General features: G+C 42.1%; 1 protein-coding gene across 3 annotated transcripts in view; it reads right to left on the bottom strand.

The window, feature by feature from the left end:
* Positions 1-19,112: 19,112 nt before the first annotated feature.
* Positions 19,113-25,112, bottom strand: part of RAPGEF5 (Rap guanine nucleotide exchange factor 5) — a 90,282-nt gene continuing 84,282 nt past the window's right edge. For all 3 annotated transcript variants that reach the window (XM_083855141.1, XM_083855140.1, XM_083855142.1), the window contains 2 exons: positions 23,596-23,650; positions 19,113-20,169 (listed from right to left, as the gene is read on the bottom strand). In XM_083855141.1, coding sequence (XP_083711267.1) covers positions 20,051-20,169; positions 23,596-23,650 — 174 coding nt within the window. In that variant the 3' untranslated portion in view covers positions 19,113-20,050. The remainder of the gene's footprint in view (positions 20,170-23,595; positions 23,651-25,112) is intronic.

The raw sequence follows: 25,112 nt of genomic DNA on the forward strand, positions 1-25,112 counted from the left end.
ACAAGCATCCCTGGTGTGTGCTGTACAAAACTGAGGTCATGAGCAGGAAGATTGGAAAAGGAACAAATCAGACCGTACACCTGGGACTTGGAATGTCACATTGCTTGTTCCTAACTGTTATGAAACCTTTCAGTCCCCACAGAGGCTTTTAGGAGCATTTGAATGCAAAGCTGCTATGATACAGTTTGTCATAGAGTTACTGCTGCACTAATCCTACAAACAGGTAAGAGAAGAAGTAACAGGTTATTTGATTCTCCTCTTAGTGTGTGCTATCTATATGTGTCAGGAGGTTCAAGGATGGAAGTTAGCCTATTAACATACAAGATATCCTCCTCTTGGAGTGCATTCACAGGGAGCATTGAACAAGGCATGTGCTTCCTCCAGACAGCCAAAAAATTGCTGGATGAAAAGGTGCCTTCTCCAAAATCTTTAGAGACAGGACTTGTAAACATTGCTAAGAAGGATTTTCCAAAAATGCCCTCAAATTGTCAGTGGAAACAGAGATGGAAACCTATTATTACCTGATTGCCCACTTTGATCACAGGTTGAATAGGCAACTGTCTTGGTACCTACAAAAGAAACTGGTTTCAAGGCAAGTGACACTTCACGTGTCTGTCAATATCCAACACAGTCCATCTTCATTTATTTACTTTTCCCACCATGAGAGCACCATGAATTCTGCTCTGCTCACACATTTGAGGCTGTATCACCGAAAAGATACAGAAATACTGCACACTTTTTATATCCCAGAGGTCAGAAGGGCCAGATGTTAGTTTGAACATAGCCCAGCCAGCCATCACGACCCAAATTCTCGACCAAGGAGTGTCCCCCGAGCCCAAAAACTTCACAGGGGAGACAACAAAAGGGAAAAGTAGAAATATTTTAACACAGATATAAATGCCAGGAAAACCCTGTCCCTATCTGATGTGCAGCTCACACAATTTTTCCACTCTCTTGCTGTGCCAGATTTCTGTCATATTTTGAAACTACTAACAAAAAGTTCAGTGCTATACCCCAGAGAAATACTTTCATCAGGGCTGCCATTTGAGGAGAAAAATACAGCTCCCCAAGGGCACATAGAAAATCAGAGAATTCTAGAATTGTTTGGGTTGGAAGAGACCTTATAAAGATTGCCTAGTTCCAAATCCCCTGCAACGAGCAGGGGCACCTTCCACTGGATCAGATTGCTCAAAGCCCCATCCAATCTGGCCTTGAACCCTGCCAGGGATGGGGCACCCACAACTTCTCTGTGCAATCTGTTTCTCTGCCCCGTCACAAAGAACTTCTTCCTAACATCTTATTTAAACCTTCCCTGTTTCAGTTTGAAGCCAGTGCCCCTTGTACTATCTCTTCATGGCCTTTTAAAAAATCCCTCTCCACCTTTCTATAGGTAATGAAAAGCTCCTATAAAGACTCCCCAGAGCCTTCTCTTCTTCCTACTGACTACCCCAACTTCCCTGAAGGTTATGTGGAGTTTTATCAATTCATAGTTTCAGTCTACACACTACATGAAATTTGCAAGGCTCCAAAAGCCTTTAGAAATGTATAAAAATTAATTTGCAAATATATGTGTACTTATTATCTGTCCTAGAAACTGCCTCTTGGTTTGCACTACTACTGGAAAAGTACAAAACTTAAAGTGTGTTGGGGGGCGTCATTTCAATCTTAAACACAGCTTCAAATGCATGTAGAAAAGATGAGCATTTCTGGACAGATGAAAGTAAATGGAGTTCCTCTCCCATTCCTTATGATGCTACTTTTCCCTTTCATCAGGCTTTTTTCAGAATACTTGTTTCCCTTAAGTTTTTCTTGTTGCCAATGTCTCACATTGGCAACCCCTCCTAGTTTATTCATCTATTTTCTTCAGTCATTACAGCACCAGCAGATCTCAAAATTCTCTTCTCATACTCAGATATCTGTGGGGCTCAGGTTTCTCAAGCCATTTTAGCCTAGTTTTCTAAAGAAGGAAGACTGATGCAATTGAAACATTCAGTTACTGCTCAAACCCTCAATTTTACCTCAGGAGTTCTATCTCAAAATTAAACAATTAAATTTGAATATACATATATAAAATCAATTTATCATACATTTTCTGAAAAGTTGCAGCTGGAGAGAAGGAACAGTCATAGGTTATCATCTTTCCTCTCTCCCTGAAAATCTGTTGAGTGAAATCTGCCTGTTTTCCATTGGGCTTTTCCTAGCCAGAGTCAAACCAGACAACCTGGCCAGCCTGTGCCCACCTAGGGATGAGCCATGATGGACACAGCCTGATGATCTGAGGGTGCTGAGCCCTGGGGAAAGCTGGCATGGGGAGAACCAGGGCCAAGGACAAAGGACAGGGAAGTTGAGAATAAAATGGGTCATGGGGGAAAGATGCAGGCTCTGTTGTAGTGGACATTGAAAGGATTGAAGACAGAGAAGTTAACATGGAAATTGCCAATTTAACTGTAAACCAGTTTTCATTAATTTCACTGTTCACAGAACAAAGCGTTTTACAAAGAAATTAGTATTCAGCAACTCAGTGGTTTTATAATGGTGGTCTGAGTAAAAATGGAAAGGAGTGAAATTTACTTTAAAAAATTGTATTTTGCTAATGGAAACTTAACTTTAGCCTTATTGGCATCTTTGGCACCTGCAGCTTCATTTATTAAGGAAACCATGTCCTCATGCAGAAACTGCAGGCATAAGGTAGCTCTGCTGCCCAGCTGTAACCCCAGCAGTCAGAACTGTAGGCATTTTGTTAAAACTAAAGTCTTGGAAGCAGGAACTAGAAACCAATCTGAAAAGTTTTGAAAAAAAATGCAGAACTGGTTGTGATCCTGATGCACTCCCACAGAACATCTTGAAATCACTTTGCAAAACCTGCTGCTTTAGGGAGGTGTGAGAGGTGTCACCACAAAGATGGAGAAGAAAAAGAATAGCCTGCAAGAGGAAAACAAACACTTTCACAACTACCCTCCTTCTCCAAAGGCAGGGGAAGGGCATCCAGAGGGCTGCCCTTACAGCTTGGATGAGCACAGCCCCAGTGAAGTAATTTTGTGCAGAGAGCGCTTGTATTTGCCACTGTTCAGAGGGGTCGTTAATCCCAGTAGTTTTGACTTTCTGATTTACTAGTAGATAATCTAATTTACAGAATTGACAGCACTCTTTAGCAAACTTGCTGTGTTGTGTACCAATCCAATTCCTGGTCTTTCACATTAAAAAAAAAAACAAAACAAAACAAAACCCAAAACAAAAAAACAAACAAACAAACAAACCCCCACCCCAAACAAACAAACAAACCACAACAAAAAAACACTTGTTTAGTTTGATTATTTTTGTTTCTCCTAAATATGTATATATGTGTATATATTGCGCATATAAGACAGAAATTGCATTGCAGCATCTAATTAATAAAAATCCATCAATTCTACTGAAAACTGACAAATTTTACCTAAATACAGCATAATTTCCATACTGCTGGTGTGTGACATTTTTAGAGAGCAGCAGGTTGGATCTGAAAGCACAAAGTAGGATTTGTGCTGTATTAAGTACAGAAAATAAAACAAAAGAAGCAGTTCAGTTTCCAGTGTTGTCTGCAAACATTGTCCTGCCAAATTGCATGGAAATGGGCAGAAGGTTTGATATGCAATACTAGGAGGAAAATTCCCTCCAAAAATTAGAGATGGCAGCAAAATATATCTTTATTTTCTACTCTTTAAAGAAAATAGATTGTCCTTGCTTTCCTCCTCCCCGAAAAGAAATAGCCTTTCTCTTTCTCCTCTCCTGACACCCTTTAATTAATGCTCTTTTTTAGGTGACGCTGGGCTCTGTGGTTGTGTGGCTGAGTGGATGCCTACCCCTGCTGAGAGATGAGGCACCCTGGGGAGCACCAACAAAAAGCCCCAGCACCCACCCTGACTGGGCTCCTATGAATAGCTCACCCTTTCTCTGTAGGAGATGTTTAAGTGTCTGTATGTGTGCCAGATTAGGAGAGGGAGGAGATACACATGTCAGATGTAAATACAGCACATCTCCAGCAAAATTCAGAATGTTATAGGTGTTGCTAACCCCAAATGGGATGTTACAGGAAGCTGGTGTGAAAACATTGTCAATGTTTCTCAACCAAGGCCACCACCACACCAAAACAAATTGTGGGACCTGCTGCCCAGGACCTTCAGGGCTGGCTGGGCATCCATCACCCAGCTGTGGGAGACTAGTAACCTTGCAGGAGGGAATGGGCCAACAGGGTGTGGGTTGTGTAGCCAGGAAGTGGGAAGAGTCTTGAGTTCCAAAAACTAAATTTCAGCAGTGAAAGCATGAAATCCAAAAGGCACTGAAATACAAATGTGTCACTGATGCCAACAGAGACTTGGTCAGCACCCAACTCACCTACACAAATTTATACAGATTGGTACCTAAAGCTAACACCATATAAAATTTAGCAGCCATGGAAGTTACTTGCTCCTGACACTGCATCTGATACATTAACATGAAATATTCAAACAATACTTTCTTCTCAATTTTATTTCAGCTGAATTCTCATCATACCAGGTACACTCAAGAGGGTGCAGGTTTACTTGAAATAGAGGTAAAACCCAACTAATGCTGCTTGATATGCAAGGGGACACCTGTTTACCTGGGGCACAATAGTGCAAAGCCTTCAGAATTCTAGTACATATGAATAAAATTGTGAAGTAATTACATTTTGCAGTCTGTCACTTGCAGGAGTATTATCTGGAAAATAAACATGAAAATAGATCTGAACTAGCATTACTGTAGTCAGTCAATTACACAGGGAAAAAAAATCCTGAGGATATATTATATGGAGCAGAGACCAAGTTCTTAGTTTTGCTCTCTTAAAATAAAGGAAGCACTTACTGACTTGCAAGATGTTTTAGGGACTCTAATCTAAACCTTTTGACAAGTTTCAGATGAAAGAAATGGTGTTAACAGAGCAGAGCTGCCCCTGACACCCTGATGCCTGTGTGCTGGAAGAGCTGCATGGTATGGGTTGTGTACACTGAATTATACACCTCGCATTCCCATTGGACCGTGTGTTGTATCCTGGTGTGTGTTCAACTTGTAACATCCTGTGGGTAGCTGTTCCAACACTGAAACCTTGGGTTAACCTCTTGATATCTGATAATTATTGCATCAAATGTGAAGGAAACTGGATGAGTTTCCATTCTTAAACAGAGCTTCATGCTGTTTTCAGTAACCCAGCAAAATGGTAGATAAAGACTTTGGATGGTGCCTTTACAGAAAAGTAGAAGCACAGAGGATTATTTCAGGATGTATGTGGCAACTGAAGGGCTCACCTGTGGTGAAGACCCTGGTCTGAAGTTCAGGGGGCAGAAATTCAGCTCCCAACTCTGTCATACCCTGCAAGAGTGATTTTCAGCTAAAATCAGAGCCAGTAAAAGTCCCAGATGCTTTAAAGTTAGGACTTGCTTCCAAATGCAGTGCTGGCTGTCAGCTGCAGGCACTGGGGAGGGCATCTCCCAGGCACTGTGGGTGCTGACCACACATGGCACAGGAAACTGAGGGCTCAGGCACCTGCCTACCATGTCCCCAGAGCAGCTGGGAGTGCCATTGCCCCCCAACACACCCCACAGCAGTAGTGCTCCTGTCAGAGAGTTAATAAACCTGCTCCAGCAGTGCCAGTGCTCTCCGCCCTGCACCTGCACCATGAGAATGTAGTGGCTGGAGAGATGAAACAGAAGGTTTGTGTTGTGTCTCCTCCTTACTGGAAAGGAGGTCAAAACCATATCTTACTCCTCATCACATCCTGCCTGGCCTGAATGGGATTCTCTTCTACTTCCTTTGATGTCAGAGGGAAAGACTTGAGAGATTTGAGATTTGACTTTGTGGTCCAAGTCCTCGGACATCACCTGGGGCTGGGGAGTCCTGGAAGTTTGACCTGGTGACCAGAGGACCTAGTACAAGAGCCGCTGAACAAACACAGACAGAGCTTGGAGCACAGGGACAAAGCTCTGGGCTCCCCTTACTGCTTCCCAACGCACAGCCAAGAGCCTTTAGCAGGATGCAGAGTCTGGCTCCCTCTTGTGCTCTCTCCTTTTAACGAATTCTTTTAGGAAATACAATGCAGTAGAATATTTTTAATATGTGGCTTAGAAGCACTTCTAACCTTGGGTTGGACCCCCTCCCCCCCCACCCCCATTCATGCTGCCGTGATCTTGAAGCCATTCAGGTGAGGAATTCAATTTCTCACTCATTTGGGCAAAGCATGATTTTGGACAGGAAAAGAAACGAAACCCAAACGAAGGTGGAATGGGATTGCCAAAATGGTTTTCACTGTTTGAGATATGACAGCCTGGGATGCATGTGTACAGCCTGGTAGGGAAAGGACTCCTCTGTAGAGATGCCTGTTTCAGCCCTCTGCCAGGTATAGGTTAGGGCTTTCCAAGGGAAGAAGCCAAAGCAGTAAGACATGACATTTCTAGTCTTTTACAGAAGGTGTCATTGTTGTGCTGTTCCATTTGACAAATTTCTCTCTAGTGTCCAGGATGCTGCAAGTCACTGCAGAACATTAATCTTTTTCATTCTCTTTCAGCTACACTCTATCCATATTAAGCTCAAGGTTAAATATTTCCTGACAGAGAATTTAACTATACTTATAGGCAAATATCACAGGCTAGCCCTCCGTTTCCTTTTAAGGAGGATTAATCAGGCATGTGTGTGTGTGATCTCACAGAATCTAACTTTAAATCACTGGTAATAAAAGAAAATCTCTGTTTTAACCAAGGGTCAATAAAAAACAGGTTGGAGAGGGTGTGACAGTGGTTATAGAATGTTACCTGCACTCTTTTGCCATGTCCAACATGCCTGTACTTGGTAATGCTTTGATTGTGACACAGAGGCTCCCAGGACCAAAGGTGGTCCCAGGAAGGTGCCCAGCAGCCATCAGGAACCTGCTGGTTACACCTATTCAGCAGTGTCACAACACTTATCACAAATACCCCAAGTATCATGCTCTTCTGAAGGCTGCCTGACATCTCACCCACAGAATTAGAGCAGATGTATAAAAAATAAAATCAGAACAGATGTATTAAAAATAAAGAAAGCCTAAAATAGCTTCTGCTATGGTTGCTGAGGAGTGACCCAGGATGCCGAGTGCCCGTGTCTTACTGTGATGTCACACACTTGCAGCTTAATCACCACAACCCACATCATCCTTGCTGCTAGTACTGCTATGGCTGTATTTGATACTTTTGCTCCAATTGAATTTTGCGCTTTTGCTTCAATTGACCTGCTATGATGATGCTATTTCCCCAAATCAAGTTCTGCCACAGAGAGTTACCTTGCCCACAAATGATTTTTCACTCCACACAAGCTTTCAGTGAAACAAATGTAAAGCCATGCCATAGAAACAAGAGCACAACAAGGTCAATACCATCTTTACTGGAGAGAAATGGGCCACTCAAGACTTTGTTACTCAGTGAAGAAAAAGAAGTCTCATCCCATTCCCTGCCAGAACTAAAATTAGTCTTTCCTTGTCTACAACCAGATTAATGAAATAGTCAATACTGATCTATATGGTTTTTAAATGCAGGATTTACCTGGCATTTCCCACAGATGGGAGATAAGTGCCTTTTGGGCATAAGTGTCTAAAACTTATGACAGCATATCTCTATAGTACTGTAAGGCTCTCTCACTTATAAAAGGGGCTGAACAGATATCATCCATGTTTGGAACTGCTCTTGCCCAGGTAAGAGCAGTTAAAATGCATTGCCAGCTCCCAGCTAGTGAGAATTAAGCATAGGTAGTCCTCTCTCAAGCAAAGGAGCCCCTAGATGGCATTGTGAGACTCCTCTTCCACTCACCAACACTGAGTGAGATGGGCTATTTCCTGCCTTTTTGTTCCTTTTTATACAAAATAAATCCCATAACCTCCCCAAAACAAAACACTCAACCAAATAAAATAAAATAATAAAGAACAACAAACAAATTTAAAACCCCAAGACAACCACTACACAAACTTCAGTTTATATTACTTAAGCTCACTGGCATATTAAATATATGAAATCAAGACAGAAAACTTGATCTGATGCCTTCCCAGCTTGCTCCAGCTAGAAACATCTCTTTGTAGATTTAAAAACAAGCCAATATATCTTCATTATAAAATACACTTCTGCTATTATCTGTTTTGTGCAACTGCAGTTCTGCCTCAGGTTGGTGCCATTATGGCATATTTAAATTGTCTTGCTTGGCCAAATAACATTTAGGACCACCACATCTCCTTTCTTCCTAAAGCACTTCGCCTACACTCCTTAAGTGAGCTTCAGAAATGTTGCTGTAAGGTAGTCAAACATTAGTCTTTCCACCATAAAATATTTAGGATAGAAATAGGACTGATATTCAGTTTTTGTTCCCCTGAACTGCTCTCTTCTCCATACTGTGGCTGAGGACTTAAAAAAACATGGGAGAAGAAAGCAAAAATTACTCCTGCTCCCCATTAAATAAATATATTAAAAAATACTGCTTTTTTATGTTTTACTGGTAGCAATCAATTAGGAATGGGGTAGCAGGAACATTAGGATATTATTGTCATGTACAGAGCTCACAAATGGCCACTCTCCTGCCTGAGACACTTCATCCTCTTTGCAGAGTGTACAAAAAGGCAGGACTGGGAAAAAAGCGGGAGGAAAGGACTATGATGTGAACCAAAATTACACCAGAAGACTTGCCTAGAGTGGTAAAAACAGGAACTAGATTATGGCCCTGGATCAATGTCTTCTAGCATGTCCAGACACTAAACCTCCAGGGTGAAAAGCAAGGTTCAGCAATGGTACCTTGCTCAAATGTGCCTACACGCTGATTCCTATGGCCAGCAAAATTTCCACTGGGCAAAAACTGACATGAGTCAGAAAAGAGCTGGCTTCTTTCTGGCCACAGAGCACCACAGAGATGAGGAGAAGTTCTGTAGCCTCCTGTTTTACAATCCCCTCATCTCTTCCAGCTGCCTTTTGAGTTCCCTTGCAGACATATATTTATTTCTGAACCTTTCCTGACTTTTCCAGATTCGGTCAAATGTGTCTCAAATACCTAGAAATCTACAAGGGCAAAAAGAATCAGTCAGTTTTCTTTAGAAACTAGGTTTAAACCAATTCTTTCCCCTCAATTGTATCACTCTTAAATTCTTTCTCCCACAAGTTCTATGACTCCAGAAGTGACTGCTGGTATAAAGAACACAGCTCAAAAGCAAAATTTAGTGGCATAGTTCCCTAATCTGTCAATCAGTTGATGGTGCAACCCTGTGCACAAGACAGAACACAATTTTCTAGGCCAAGTTATCTGGGTTTTGGCCATAATATGCCTTTGTTGGGACTCAGCCAGATATTCTACAAACTAAGAATAATCCCCCTTCTTTCAATCAAGTGATTAATAGGAAAAAAACCTAAACCGAATAAGCTAAATGCTACTAGAGCCCAAACTATTAAGTGCTGATTGGTATTTTGGCAAAATAAGAGATCCAGATAGTAAACCACTATCAGTGGCAAGCATTTGAGGAAGATGCAAAGGATCAGACTGGAAATGTGCCTACCTGTGGCCAGTGAGAAGGTCCCAGAGTGGGAACAGCCCCCAGAAAGAGGAGGGTCTGTGTCTACTGAAGCAGATTGCTCCAAGGAGACTAAGAAAGGTGCAGCACCTTTCTCCACCTTCTAAAATGCCTCCTCCATGCTTGCAGTTGTGAACTGCCTCATCTATCTCCATGCAAGTCACCTTCCTTACTCATAAAACCACCTCATTTCCCAGGAGTAGGCTTATCCAGCCAGCCAGCACAGGGAACAGACAAGGCAGCAGAGGAGGAGCAGCTGTAGAAAGTTCACCATCTGGGATGCAGACCCTGCTAAAGAAGAGGAAGATTTTTCCAAGTCACACTGATTTTTTTTTTAAAAATATAAAAATAGTAAAGTCTATAGAATAGAGAACCTGCGTAAGCAACACCACAGCTGCTCCACCAAGCAGAAACATGGGCAGTTCTCTGGAGACAGAGAGGTTGTGGGCAGCCATCCAGGAGGAGGCCGTGCTCTGCCACCCTTCAGCTTCCAGTTGTCTTTGTCAGGCTCTTGCCTCTTTCTCCTTCACTGACTCTTTTACAGTGTATAACTGATTTAGTGAGCAGCCACAGGGGAAGCACCAATGGTTTGGCCCAAGGATGGGTGAGGCTTGATTTGGATGGTGCTCTAGTGCCACGTGACCTTGGCCATGTCTCTCTACCTCTCTCTTTCTGAAGTTTTTTCTCCTTAAAACAGCAACTCCTCTCTGCCTCCTGGTGCCTTAAACTGGTGAGCATTTTCTATTTGCCTTCAAAGCCTTCTGAATGGCACTAAATGAATAAATCCTATATACAGTACTTTTCACTGCTGTCCAGGAGCACTCTTCTTCCTCAGTCCACAAAGTGTCAGCAGTCCCTGTTATGGACCCCAGGCTGCCACTGTGACCATAGTTGGAATATCACAGCAAGTCTGGAGAAACCCCCAGTGAGCTGCACTCATTAGCTGCACCAATGATAGCGTAAAGCACAAATACCCATGCCACGTGTGTAGCTGAAATGTGAGGTTTACTATGTAGAGGAGGCTTGTCTTGTAGATGACCACAAAATGCTCCTGTCTTATCTATTTGCAGCTTCCCTGTGACACCATGTGGCAGCTGCAGCTGGCTGGCTGCAGCTGTGCTCCTGGGGGTACCACTGATACAGAGAACAGAGCCACACACTACCACCAGCCTGCCAGGAGCACTTGTACAACACCACCTTCAGAAGAAAACCCAGTCCTTGGGCTCACAAAACCCATCCTTTGGCTAAACAGTGAATTCAGCCTCACACCATTAACCCAGCAGGCTTGCTTTTGTCAAACACACTCAGACAACTAAGCAGCATGTTTGGAGAAACTGCCCCAGACCAAAAGCTCTCACTACAGCAAACAGCTTTGGATGAGATGCTGACTCCAGGGACTACTGACAGATGAGAAGGCAGCAGTCTTTGTTCCCATTAGCATCTGTCCTAAGTGAATGTGCATTCTTATCATAAAGCCTGAAAGTTAAATCCAGGGTAGGACATGCACAAAAAAAAAAGCTGAACAGATAATCCCATCAGTCCACTTAAACGGGAATCTGAGTCAACAAATCTAATGAAATGGAGTCAGTGGACCACGCAGATGACAGAGGAGCCTCCCACTGCTGCATTATGTCCTGCAGTCCCTCAAGGTCACATCAGCAGTTTTGATGCAATAAACTGACACTCTGGGTACAGGATCTCACCACTAGATGTCAACAGTATTCTGAGTTTTTTGAAGGGAAGATACCGTTAAAAGCAGTAAAATTTGTTCTGGCTGACACTGGCCAACCACAAGTCAACCAAACTCTTTGCTTGATCAGGATGCTGATGTACATCTTTGCAGAGATGCCCCTAATAAGCACCCTGCCTGTCTTACAGTAACATGTGGCTACAGTAGTTTCTTGTCTGGTTATTTCTGGGAAATTGTATCAATCTTCACCATACTACTGCCTCAATGTGCTCTGAAAGCTGTAACTTTTAGCTGAAGTCTTTCCTCATTTGCATTTGTACAAAGCTGGACCAGGCTCCCTGGAGTCACTCAAATTACTCTGAAGAATCAATCAAGTTTACAAAATGCATAGAATTAAATTTCATTGACTAAACTACTTTATACTCTTCAGCGGAAACTCCAATTTAAAAGTAAAGTGAATTACCTCATTTAAAATTAGGTAAACCTCATCAACTAAGCAGCAAACAAGGGTCTAAATGAATTTGAGATGTGTGAGTTTTCTTCAGATTTGCATATTATTTTCCCTTAACAGTACTCCCCTGTTCTATCTCTGCTGTGCTGGACTTGCTCAGTTCTTTTTACATCCTGTCTTATGTCCCTCTTCTAGTTCCTACTATCACATCATCACTTATTTGGACTTAAAACATGTCCTCCAAACAACAATGTGCCCTGAAGCTGGAGCACATAGCTGTAGCCTTGAGCCAAGTTCAATGCTGGCAGCTGGTGCCAGCCACAACAATTTTCATCACTGTGAGTGTGACAGAGCACCCAATAGCTCTGGTCCCCTTCTGGCACTGCACCATGATGAGAGGGTTTGGCCTTGTATGAAGCCCAGCATCAGTAGCAGATAAAGAAGTTCAGGGTTATTTGCTACTTCAAAGTATTTCAGATTGGATAGAAAGAGACTATATTTTGTTTTGTAGTGTAGCCAGAGACTCAGTCTGACAGCAGACATTTGGGTATCCTGGGTTTTTAAAACCCAGCGGAAATCAGTAGAAGTTCAACTTCATTTCACACAGTCTTTCTGAATAAGAGGGAGGGAGGAGCTGGCTTTGTTTTGATGGAAGTTTTACCAAGCTGCTTGACATAACTTGAAGACTTTAAACTTTTGAAGGCTTTAAGGCCTAAGAATTGTCACCTGGAGCTGCTGAACTGACTTTCTCAGCAGACACTGGAGTCTACCACAGTCACACCCACGCCTGGCTAGGGACAAGCCCACACTGACCTCAGTAACAGCTTCATTGCTCATGAAGCAACAAAACCTCTGACTGAGAGCTTTCACAAACATTTGTCAGGAGCCTCCATAACTTGCCAAGGAGGCACTTGATCTGACGCTTGATCCTCATCATCCTTTTTCATTTTGAGGTCTGAAACATCCTTGTTTACATTTGCTAGTAAATTCCCTTCCAGCAATCCACAGCTCTTTGCTTTCAAGCCATCTGTCAATGGCCGGCAGTACCTCTCTCAAGGGACACTTCACCACTTAGGTTAAATAGACGAGTTCTGCCAGTGACATTTTTCCCTGCTAAATAGCACCCTCATCTAACTCATTTCCTACAGAGGCAACCCCACACTCAGCTGGGACAATGACAAGACTGCTTCCCTTTATTTTTCTTTATAACCTTATCTGGAGCACTAGCAGTCACTCTGAACCAGCCCTTTCTCTGCTACAGACAAGAAAGGGCTTGAATTGGTGTTAGCAACAGTAGGAGAACAGAATAGAAAGCTACAAGTTTTAGAAGCCCTGACAACTTTCTACAAGAAAATCTAATTGAAAGACCAAGAAATTTATAGCCCATCTCTTTGCACAAACCATCTTTTAAGACCTATCTACTCAAGGCAGGCTGCCCACCCCAGTTACTGTCCTTCAGTGTGGTTTAGTTCATCTGATTCTGCTTAAAGGCATCTTCATGTGCTCATGTGCTCCTATAAACTTATACAACTGAATCAAATTTTCAGCTAAAAAGGGTAAAGTTTGGTTTTCCAATCAAATTTTACTCTCAACTATGTTGATTCACTATTCCTTAGCACCCTCAGGTCTACTCTGATTCCTTACCAGAGAGATGAAAGGTGAAACCTCGGGCATAGGAGCTGGTGGCACTAGGACAGTAAAGAGCACTGAAGACAGCCCACAGAAGACCTCACCACAGGAATCAGCCCTGCTTACAAGCAAAACCAGCACTATCCACCTTTTCCTGCAAAGTAACAATTTCACCAGCAAAAATCTCGAAGCAATCAGATCCATGCAGAGAATAAAAACCAAAGAGCTTCCTTCTCATCTGCTGCATTTGAGTGACCTCCCAAATGGCTCTTCTCTTTCCCATCCCTAAAATGAGTTTTTGTCTGGGTTTTAGCTGCCTGGCTTCTCTGGGATGGTTGTGGGGTTTTTTTAATAGGGACGATTGCCTCTACCTTGAGATTTCTCCTGGAGAAATAGAAATTGAAAAAGGTCAGCAGCACTGTTCAGGGGAAAGGAAGCTTTCCAGGTCAAGCTGAGAGGAAAGGTAATGTCTTTACAAACATTCTGATGGGTGAAGGTGTGGGTGTTAACATCTTAAAGAGGGTCAATGTCTCTACTAACTTCGGGCTGTAGGTTTATTGCAGAGCTGAGACAGCTCAGCTCCTATAACAGACAAGGGTCTGCACAAGCCTGAGTTTCTGAGCTTAGGGGTAAAATAGTAAGTTCAAGGGGGAATGTGTGGTAGGCGGTTCGGGAAGGCTGTACCTCCTGAGTACCTCAGCAAGGGGGAAAAGAAGAGGGCACCATGTGCCATGACAGTTCAGGATAAAAGGAGGCTGCACCCTCTGAAACCCCGAGAGAGAAAACCCCGCGGGTGTGTGCCCCAGTGAACTCTCCCTTTATTCAAATAAAGTTGCAGGACTCCTCTGTCTCCTTTTTGGGCATAAACCTCTGGTGTTTGTGGATTTTCCTGACAGTGCTACTTTCCCCTCCCTGGCATGAGAAACAGATGAAAAAGCTCTGCTGAATAGTTCAGCTAGTTTCCTAATGCATGGATTCCCATCTCTACAAGTTAGTGGTTTGTAAGTACAAATCTTCTGGGGAGGCCACCAGCTGTAACTGCTTACCACTGCAACGGGCAGGGAAAATTAAAGTTATGCAGAATTATCACTGTCATACTTTTAAACACTCTAAGGCAGATACTGCTCAAGGGTGTTAACAGAGGTCGTACGACTTGACAGAATATTCTGAGTTAGAAGGGATCCAGAAAGATGATCAAAGTTTATCTCTTAAATGAATGGCCCCTACTGGGATCAAGCCCACAGCATAAGCATTGTTAGCACCAGGCTCTAACCAACTGAGTTAATCTCAGGGCCATGAACAGACCTTCCTCCGGACAAGAGGGAATGCAGGAGACCACTCTCTTTCAATAACTGTTTGTTAGGCCCACCTTTGCAGGCCTCCTCAATCCTCCTGACTTTAACAACACTGCTCAATTCTTTTAACTCTGTTACAACAATAAGCATTTCACAGTATTATTGTACCCATGAGTGTAAGGTCCAGTGTGAAATGGTGGACATTGTAGGAGTGGAAGACTTACCTTCTTTGGGTTTTGCCGTCGTATCTCAGTTGCCATCCCACAGCAGAAGACAGCAGGCTCTGGGTGGCATGAAAGTCTGCTGGGATGTGAAACACAGCAAGTATTTGGGAGGTTTGGTTTCCAGGTTGAGCAGTTTTTTCCTCCCGAGAAGAGGAAATCACCTCTACCTGGGGTAGAGCAATTGGCCCTGTGAAGGTCAGTGCTGGTCTGCACGGAGGGCTGTGCTGGCCCTGAGCAAACTGCCCACACCTGCTGCCTCTGGGCTCACACAGCTCCTGCAGCAATGGCTCATCACAGGCACCTCTGATTTCTTCAGTTAAAGTTCAGAGTTCCTTGAGCAGCTTAAATTGCATGCCTTAGCCAATCAAACTCTTTTTGTTTGAGAGGGATAGAAGAGCCCTTATTTGAACAGTTTAGCAAGATGGTCTCAAGGGACAACATCTGCAGCCCAGCAGCCTTTTCTTGTGGCTCTTCTAGCACAACTGGAGCTGTAAGGCAGCTGCCCTCAGCTCCATGCCCTGCCATTTGCAAATCATCTAAAAGATATCATCACTCTTCTTGTGGAAGTCTCCCAGCAAGGGCAGTGGAGGGAAGGAGAGCCCTTTCTGCAAAGTCAGCTGCTTGCATGAAGCCACGTGTGGCTTAAGAACTGCAACAGGTGGAGGTTCTCTCCCAGTCTTCTCGGCTACACCATGGAGAGCAATGATTTCCAATGAAGGAACAGTGATAAAGCATTGAGACCATAAATTCTTCAGATTGTGCCACTGGATCTGGAAAAGCATGTCTGTCTGTAATGTATCTTTAAACATCATTGTGGAGGAGTGTCAACAATTCAGGCTTATTTTAAATATTAAGGTTAGAATTCACCCTGTCTCTATAGTAACACTAGCACAAACACTTTTAAGGTCAGGCTTAAAACTACTTAAGGTGCAGGCACTCAGAGGATTAAGTACTGCCTATTTGTAAAGCACTCTGAACAGACATCATGTTGTAAGTACAAGTATTATTTCTGTCTGAAATAGCCAGGTTTGGCTATTTTGGTTCCCAGGGTTTGCAAGTGGAAAGGAAGGACAGGGCAAGCCCCAGCTGCTTTACAGAGCCCTTGCAGTCCATCATGAGCTCTGCCTTCCTGCTGCAGACCAGCCCAGAGGAAGGAAAGGAAACAGCACCATCAGGGATGACTGATGACAGGGGAAAGCATCTGCTGTCCTCAGTAAGAGGATCAAGTGCCAATAAGCAGACTATAGAGGATATGAAGATAGATTTACTCCTCCCCTCTCCCACAGGGACTTCTCATGGTGGCTCGAGGCCCCTCTTTGGCTGTGCTGTGATGACAGGGCACAGCTGAGGCCCCATTAATATAATTCCTGCTTTGAAACACTGGTATCAGCAAGTCCCACTGACCAGAGACAGAGGAGCAGCCCTGAAAGAGGTCAGGCTCCTGAGCCTCTGTACAAGTCTGCATCCATCTCACAAACGCAGTGAGGGTCTGTGGAACTGAGTGACTGGAAGTAAAATATTCCACATAGGAGCAATAAGTATGTGTGGTAGGCATAAAGGCACAGAACCCAGATTTCATTAAGGTAGTTTTTATATTTTGAAAAGCAATATTAAAAAACACTGGAAAATGCAAGATAAACATAACAGTTGCTTCTACAAGTTTTACCCTTGTATTGCTTGGCCATTTTGACATATAAATTATTGCTTACTAGCTCTCATAAATACACAACACAATAATATGTACAGAGGCAAACAAGCATGAAATATGCAAAGGAAAACATTGGCAACATTAATTCTGGTAAATCAGATTATTTCATACATACCAGGTCTCATGATGGTGGATAACTACTAGCTGTAGTCCCTGAGAAGTTAGGTAAATACCTTAATTTGAGGGGTTTCTATTTTATTACTTTTAATGCAAGCTGACACCATTATGGCACTCAAGAGAGAACAGGCAGGTGTTCTTACCTCAGCTCATTGACTTCATCCCAGTGTTTAACAGTTTATAAGATGACAATAAATAGGCTATGCAAATAAATATTATTCTGCTAAAATGTTTAGTATTTACATCTTTCTTTGTAATTTTACAGCAGCACAGGCCTTATTTCTGATAACACCCTTTCTTTTGCCACTGCTATGTAAATGGAATTTATTGCTAATCAAGATGATGTTGGAATCAAAAAGCTGTGTTAGAGAAACATCTAAATTTGTTGCCACAAAATCCTGCATCAAAGAGGTATAAAGTGACACAGCTCTTTCCTTTGCTCTAATTACTGCTCTTAGGTACTAAAGAAAAAAGTATGCAGAGTATTTAACCCCAGATGTGACTGTGATAAATGGAATTTACAAGATTTATAGATTTTATACCACATAACCTAATTGCACCATTGAAGGATGTAAAAAAAAAAATCACGCAATATCACCAGTGCTGGACACTGGCAGAGGCTGTATAGTGTTGCCCTTCCCTAGTACAGGGTTTACTTCTAGTTCTTCTAACTTCCACACCTTCAAACTGCTTGCCAGTCTGCAGCAAAGCTCTGCAATACTTTACTTGTGGAATGAAGACATAGAAGGGCCTTTTTAAAATGAGACATATTAGCTACAGGTTTGGGCTATCTACTTTTCCTTTATGGTTACAGTTCTAAGGCCCATTCAACATTAAATTGATGCAGGCATGTTGGACCCTTACACCTGAAACTTAAATCCAAGTTATACAGGCCACTATAAAAACTAGTTTGTAAATCTGTGACTAGTTGTCCAATTAGTTACAGCACAGATAACACAGTTAATGCTGGCTGTGTGCCTTCAGACTGATTTTATGTCAGCTGCAAGTGGTAGACAACACCTGATTTAGTGTGAAATTACAGCTGTGCAGAAACCAACACCTCAGCTGGCTCAAAGCCTGTTGGTATGAGTTAACCCATCCCTTTACTTCATTTTGAGTTGGCAGAGTGAGGAGTATTCCAGGTAGGTCTGTCAGGCTTTCAAATCAAAGCCTGGGCACAGAGTCATCTTTCTTCTTTTCTTTCTCCTTTTCCTTCTTTAATTTCCTTGTCTTTTATACCTCTCAACACAGCTGCTGCTTCATCCACAGTGGCTACCAAAACTATCACAGAGCCAAATGCAGTGAACTGAGAAACAGCCCCACCTTCTCACCCTGAAAACCTCTGAATGCTCCCTCTCCCACAGATTTCCAGAACAACTTTGTGGACCAGAGTGTTACACCACACAAGCTGAAGCATGCAGGCTGGTCTACACACACTACTCCTAAAAATAATGCCACACTAAAAAAATAATAATAATAGTAAAAAAAAAATCACAAGAGGGAGCTCAAAACCCAGGAAAGCATCCAGGTAATGTGGCTAGGTTGGGAATTCCAAGTGCTGTAGCCCTAGGAAGAACTGCAAAAACACAAGCAACAAATTGTATCTGGTTTTTGTTCTTACACTGCAAAAAGGAGCCCACCACAGCTAGTATCTTCATTTGAACAGTTTTGGTCTGTTTGCACAAAAGAGTTATTTACAATATATGCAGTCACATCTACAGAAGAACATAGGAAATTTTTACTCCATGGCCAGCAAGAGTTTATTTTTTTTTCTTTTTACTGGGTAAAAAGAAATTTTTTTTTCTTAAAAAAAAAATCATATAGTATTTGATAATAACAAAGTACAAGCAAATACATTTCTGAAACATCTGTTTCCTTTACAATAGATCTATACAATATTTCACAGATGGGAAAACTGAATGCATTCTACAGATTCCCCCACAGACTACTTGTTAAAGCTGCTTTTTTTTTTTTAATCCCTTTAAACCAGAGATAACACAATGATGAAGAGCATGCAACTTCAGTATTCCCACATTTTAGTAAAGGAGCATTTTCTTGGAAGTCTTCCTCATGGAAAACATACAACAGAGATGGGCAAGCAATGCAATGTATCCTCCCTGCTCTGTGAAGGGACCGTCATCGTGAGTCAGAGCACAAACCAATGCCAAAGAGCACCCTGCACATGGCCTGTGGCATTCACTAGATCATTCCAGGGTGACTTCTTAGCACTGGAAACCAGGTGATGGTGGTGCTCGAGGTGTAGGTCAGCTGCAGACATGACTTTAGAAATGTTGCCTCACCACAGGCCCAGATGCAGTACTGTCAACTATATGGGAATTTCCATGGGGAGGCCTGTGAGGGGACAAAAGCAGTGAAGGGACCCTGATGCTGAGAGCCTGGTGTGTATGCAGGCAATTACACTGGTACCCCGTAAGGGACACCTTTCTGCTGTTTAAAAATTAGGAGCATATGCAAGTTAGGTGAAGTTTTACTTTCTGAAATGGTGTTTCCAGTGGGGTGGGAATTAGAAATGTAGATGGATGTAGGCATTTGCCTCTGGATAGATACCAAAGAGGCTGTAATCCAAGTAAAAAACAAAGCTCCTGTTAAAATAATTTATAACTCATTAACTACAGGAGCCAGTGCTAAATCTGAGATAGCTGAAAAGGAAGAAAATAACATGTTTTCAGTATACAAACAATTGTGTCCATAAATTGCAACAGAAGTGGATTGGCTCTTATAGCATGTTTTATAAAGCATAGTCTTAAAGGAGCCATAACAGTGAACTGTTTACTGCTGACCTCCACACAACAACACACTCTTGAGTTTCTGGTTGCACTGCCTTGTTATATTCCTGTCCTAAGTTGCTCACACATCTCAAATATTATGCTCCAGTGAACTCATGGGAGCTGCACAGATTGCACATTATTTTTGGCAACAATACTTTGGCAGCCTTGAATTAGTGAGGTACATACTGTGGTGAACTGGGAATCAACCCCCTTGCGGCATGTTGCTGGCTGAAATGTTTTGCTGCTGTGACATGATGATTCCTTTCTTTCTAATACTGGCAGAATCTGCATTGAAAGCTACGCTGGACCAAACAATATTTTCACAGAAACCAAGCTCCTGAGCTCAAAGGACACTGGTCTGCTCCCTCAGGTCCCAGTGACCAGCAGGAATGGCACATAGCTTGCCCTGCAACTCTGTGAGCAGCTCCTTTGGTGGCTCTCGCCTGATTTTCCTGCGCATGTTGTGTGAGCTACTGATAAAACTCAGTAAACCGTTCTCATAGAGGGAAGCAACATGCTTGGCATAAACATTCACTTAATTCAAAGTGCTGCAGTTACAAGGTTATAGAAAGAAGCTGTGCACGCTCACACTCGTGGCTCTATCCTGTGAGAGAGCTCAAACAGAGCTTGCTGGTTGTCAATGACATGCAGGTAGTGGACGTATGGCTTCAGCTCGTGATGCTCTTTCGAAGGAACTTCATTGCCTGCAAGACAAGAGAAAGGGGATGGATCAGAAAGCTGTGCCTTGCCTGCTGCTTCTCTGTCCTCTGTCTCAAAGTCACTGCTGTGCCACCTGTCAGGTGCTAGACAGCCACAGGAAAGACAGCCAGTAATCCAAAGTACTTGCCGTTTAAGTGCAATGCATGAGGTAGCAGCTAGATAGAGAAAAAAAGAAATAGGCAATTCTGGGCAGCCAGCATGCCCAGAGGGATATATAAAGGTGGGGGGCACGAAGACGGTGAGAAGCTGACTCTTCCCAAGAGGAAGATTTAATTCTGCTGGCAGTACAGGCAGTCCATTCCCTGTAAGGGTGGTTCAAGGTTTCCTTTGTGCTGCTCTGGCAGCACAATGGGACCTTGAGCAGGGGTGGGCAACCCAGCCTGCAACTTTTTAAAAATTTTAACATAGTCCACAAGACAGCAGGCCGTGGATGATTTTCTTCAGAGCCAGTGAAAGGTGACAGCGCAGCAGATGGATACAAAAGCTCTTCAAAGCTGCTCTGACAGGCCCCCGTGTTTTGATCTGTTCGGCTTTTGATTTCTGATCTAGTAACAGAGACAAAAGTCATGCTGCCGTTTCATGGGAGTTTACGCAGCAAGAGGAATTAGATGTGTAACAGACAAACTGAAGGGGGGCCTGAATAGCAGCTCTTCTCTGTTACAAACTTTATGCTCAAAATGGGCTTGTGGGAACTCGCTGCCTCTGAAACCCTCCAGCATGGCTGGTACTAGCAGGAACAGAAAAAAGAAAGCCAAGCCCAAGATCCATCAAGACAGGCAGAGACTGCAAGACAGCAACATTGCTGACTTCTGGCAGATGAGCAAAGGTTGGAAAGCTCAAAGCTCCATTTGTGTCCATGTCCTCAAGGAATTTTTAATAACATTATCATAAATTGAAAAAGAAAACCCTTCAAAATTTCCCTGAACAAATCAGCTTAACTCACACACTTCTTCCCTCTCCTTTGTTTCATTTTCATCTTTTTCTCCACAGTCTCCAGCTGTATGAGAAATTTCGAATAATCACCAGTCCCACTTGTTTCTGAGGACATCTCTATGATGCTGTGTGGGTAACATGGGAGGTGAATGCAGCCAGTTCTACATGTAGCTGCTAATGGGGCTCCTGGGCAGCTGTTTTAAAGAGCTCTTGCAGAGCAGCCATGTTGGGCAATGTTGGAGAGAATAGGATAATGTGATAAATTTGTGTCAGGATACAGAGCTGACCTTTTTGTTCTGAGGGAACAGGATCCCAGCAGCTGTGCTGAACGTAATGAAAAACATTTGTATTTCTCATTAACACCTCAAATGATAAAAGCTTGAATTATGTTATTTTCTCAGGCTGCTTTTCCTCACTTTGGAAATGCTATTATTTGTTTTCAGGATTTAGGATATAAATGTTGTTTCCATTAAACAGGCATTTCAGTTTTACTTGGAACCTAACCAGTTTCTAATCCAGAAACACTTTCGCCTGCAAGCTTAATACACGTGATACAGTTCATAAACAATAATAATAATATTCCTAGCTTAGTTTTATTTGAATTCCTTCCTACAGTGAGATGCCTGCTGCTCTTAGGCCAATCTGGGAATTGATGCAGTAGAAAGATTCACATTCCTGAGAGCAAAATAAGCCCACTAGAAAAGGAAACTGTCCATAAAGTCTCAATAAATATTCAGTGAATTCATTTCATGCCTAAACGAATTTTAGGGGAAAAAAAAAGGTGCCTACAGGGATGTCTGTATAAGCTGCTTTTTAAATGCCAGCTTCACAATAAATCAAGTCTGTGCTAAAATAAAATAACAATTGCCTACTTCAAACTACCAGATTATATGATAAATCTCAGGTGTTAACCTTGGATTTATGCTGCAAGACTTACAAAATCAATTAGAAAAATAGAAAAGGCAAAAATGAAATGAAAGATGTGCAGGGAAAGTGCAAAAAACCCTCACATCACTGCAAGGAACGAATGTTACTTTTCACAATACCAAATAGGAGACATTTTAATTTACAGAGGCATGGTTTGGATTAATCAATATTTCCTTCAGTATCTGAATCAGAAGGCACATCTTGCTCCTTCCCCCCTCTTCCTCTCTTACTTACATTTACATATATTTATATATATTCATATAGTTTATATATATATATATTTATATAAATTACTCAAGAACAATAATACTGAGCAGGCTTTGTTTAAAAGTAATACTGTATATACATGTGGTAATTCTATAGAGAAAATGTTTAACAAAACTCTTATAAGTACCTATTATTCTCCAAGGCACCAGTATTTATAATTAAAATTATGGTTATTATTCTTTTTGTTGGAGTCAATGCTGACAGCTGCTGAAAAGTCAGTGGAAAAAAGATATTATTCAACTCTGTTTTCCCCAAGGCTGCAGCACAGTTCTGAACTTTTCTCTGGAAAAGAGGTTTTAGTGGCCTTAATAAACAACATGTTTAGTGGGTTTGGCTTAAAAACTAACTGCTTCCTAAAGTAGTTCTTGTGTCCCTTTCCTGTATTTAACATCTCTGCAGAGAATAAGAACACTGAGAAGGAGAAAAGCAAGGTTTCTCCTCTGTAAGCAGCAGAACAAAGAGAGCTGAAGTTTTCTGGTACTGGTCCCTTAGGGTTGGATTCCCTAGTGGCTAATAAGGCGGAAAGAACAAAAAAAATTTTTAAAAAGCAAACAAAAAAAGTCCTCTGTGCAGCTGAGGCACTCACAATCATTGCCTTCAGCACAGATCCTCCAGTGTCTAAAGCAGGCACAGCTCTATTCGCAGCTTCCCCTAGAAGAGGAAACAACTCCTTCATTTCTTCCTACTCAACTACTTTCACAAAACCCACAGGATCTTCATACCTTCTACTGTTTTGTGAAATGTCCTTAAGACCCCCAGACAGGCAAACAGTTGCTCTTGGTGAAGAGCTGAGTGAAAAGCTGTGGGGATGAGTACCATCTCTTATCTGCTGGAAGCCAAGGCAGCTGTGAATTCCTTACCAAAACACTCAGACTGGCAGGAGACTGAGCTAACTCAGTTATAGCTGGGAAAGGCAGACACAGCAGCACACACCAGAGGCCTCCATTACTAACTGTAGCTGGGACAGATTTTGCACAGGGTTTTGAAGAGATTGCAGGAAAATAAACTTATTAAAATTTGGAAGCTCTTCCTAGAAACATTTTGTAAACTAAAAGCTTCCTCCAACTGTGGTTTTTGCTATGTTGATCTTCCAAAAATGATACCCTCTCTCACCCATTGGTTAAACAGTTTTCGGCCACATTCTGCTGCTGTAGTAAACCCAAGCAACTGGAAAGAAAACAGGGGAAAAAAAGACAAAAAAAAAAAAAAAAAAAAAAAAAAACTCTCAACAAACTCTCAAGGATATACAAAGGCAAAATAAGTAGGAAATTTTGTCTACTCACCAAATTGGTTATTTCTGCAATGTCTCAATGACCGAACAGTATCTGCAATCATGTGCTGCAAAGACAAAATAGTAAACATCAGTGCAAAGACCTGGGACGGATTCTGTCATTAGAAAAGCCTGCAATCTCCTTGTCCTACACTGTACTGCAAAAAACAACTCTGGTAAGATAGAAAATGAAGACAGCAGGAGAAACTTTGCTCTTTGTCTTAGTAATACCATTTGATGAAACAGGGTTAGTCTAGATGTCTTATTGATATCACACATTAAATGAGAACAACTCCCTAGGAACCCATGGAAAATGGTAATGAAAAATAACCAAACAATTGCTGATTTTTCTTCCAGTGACTTTTATTAAACTGAAAGCCTGCAGGAAAGAAAGGCCTATGGACTGCGTGAGTGCTTCAGGGTTCAACCCCAGCTTTAGTGCATTATCTAAGGTATTGTCTGCAGCCTCTCCTCCTGTCCCCACACCTGTATAATTGGACTGTGAGCCTCTTTGTGGCACAGACTACATCCCTTAGTGTACACTTGTGTAATGCCTAGCACATTCAGGCAACAACTACCAACAACTACAGTCCTTGCAACCTAACCAGTACAAAAAAAAGTCCATAGCCTAAATGCTGCAGAGCAAGCACCCTGACACCTCCACACCTATGTACCAAGTAAAACTGTCCTGGAGGTATGCTATTTTAATAAGAGCTGGTGCTTAAAGGGATATTGGATGTTCACTTACATTAGGCAGAGGAAACAAAAGGTTTAAATTCGGTTTCTCTGTTCAGGCTCAGGTGATCAATTTCTACAAAAATTGGGATTATTCACTACAAGTCAGCAGAGGGAGGTTATTTTCACTAGATACTACCCATAAAGTTCTTAAGCCATTACTTTTTTGAAATTTTACTGTTTCTAAGGCAATTCCTCACCAAATCTAGTAAGTAATGGAAGCAAACTGCAATTAGCAGAAATGATCTGGAAGCTCATGCAAACAGCTGATGCTCATTTCATATCTCCCTCAAAAATTATTAAAGGTGAAAAGGATTAACTGTCTTGAACAGAGCATGTTTAGGGCCAGAATGATGCAGAAAAGATCATCTCTCAGCATCCTGGGAGTGGCTTACAAGGCTCCTCCACAGAAGCTTATCACGAGAGCACATTTAATGGCAACTTCGTATTTCTTTCATCAGTAAATCAAAATAATTTTTCTTGTTACCCGCTGTGCTTCATTTGCCATGAAATTATACAATCTCTGGTGCTGATGTCCTTGCACTGATTATAATGAAGTTCTAATAAGATGATCTAGATTTCACGATCAATAATGTGAGTACTGACAGTATTAAAACTTCCACCAGTGCTGTTACTGTCATGTTTCCCAGCCAACACCCTCTGCATTTGGATTTTAGAAGTCAGAGAGACCCACATATTACACACACTGTAACTCTTTGCTGTCTCTCCTTTGTAGTCAGTCACTGTGAGGGTCGATCCCAAGACTGGCTTCTGAAGCTGATGCTCTGGTAAGGG

Source organism: Zosterops lateralis, assembly GCF_965231275.1.
Source record: "Zosterops lateralis genome assembly, chromosome: 1".
Lineage (NCBI taxonomy): Eukaryota > Metazoa > Chordata > Aves > Passeriformes > Zosteropidae > Zosterops > Zosterops lateralis.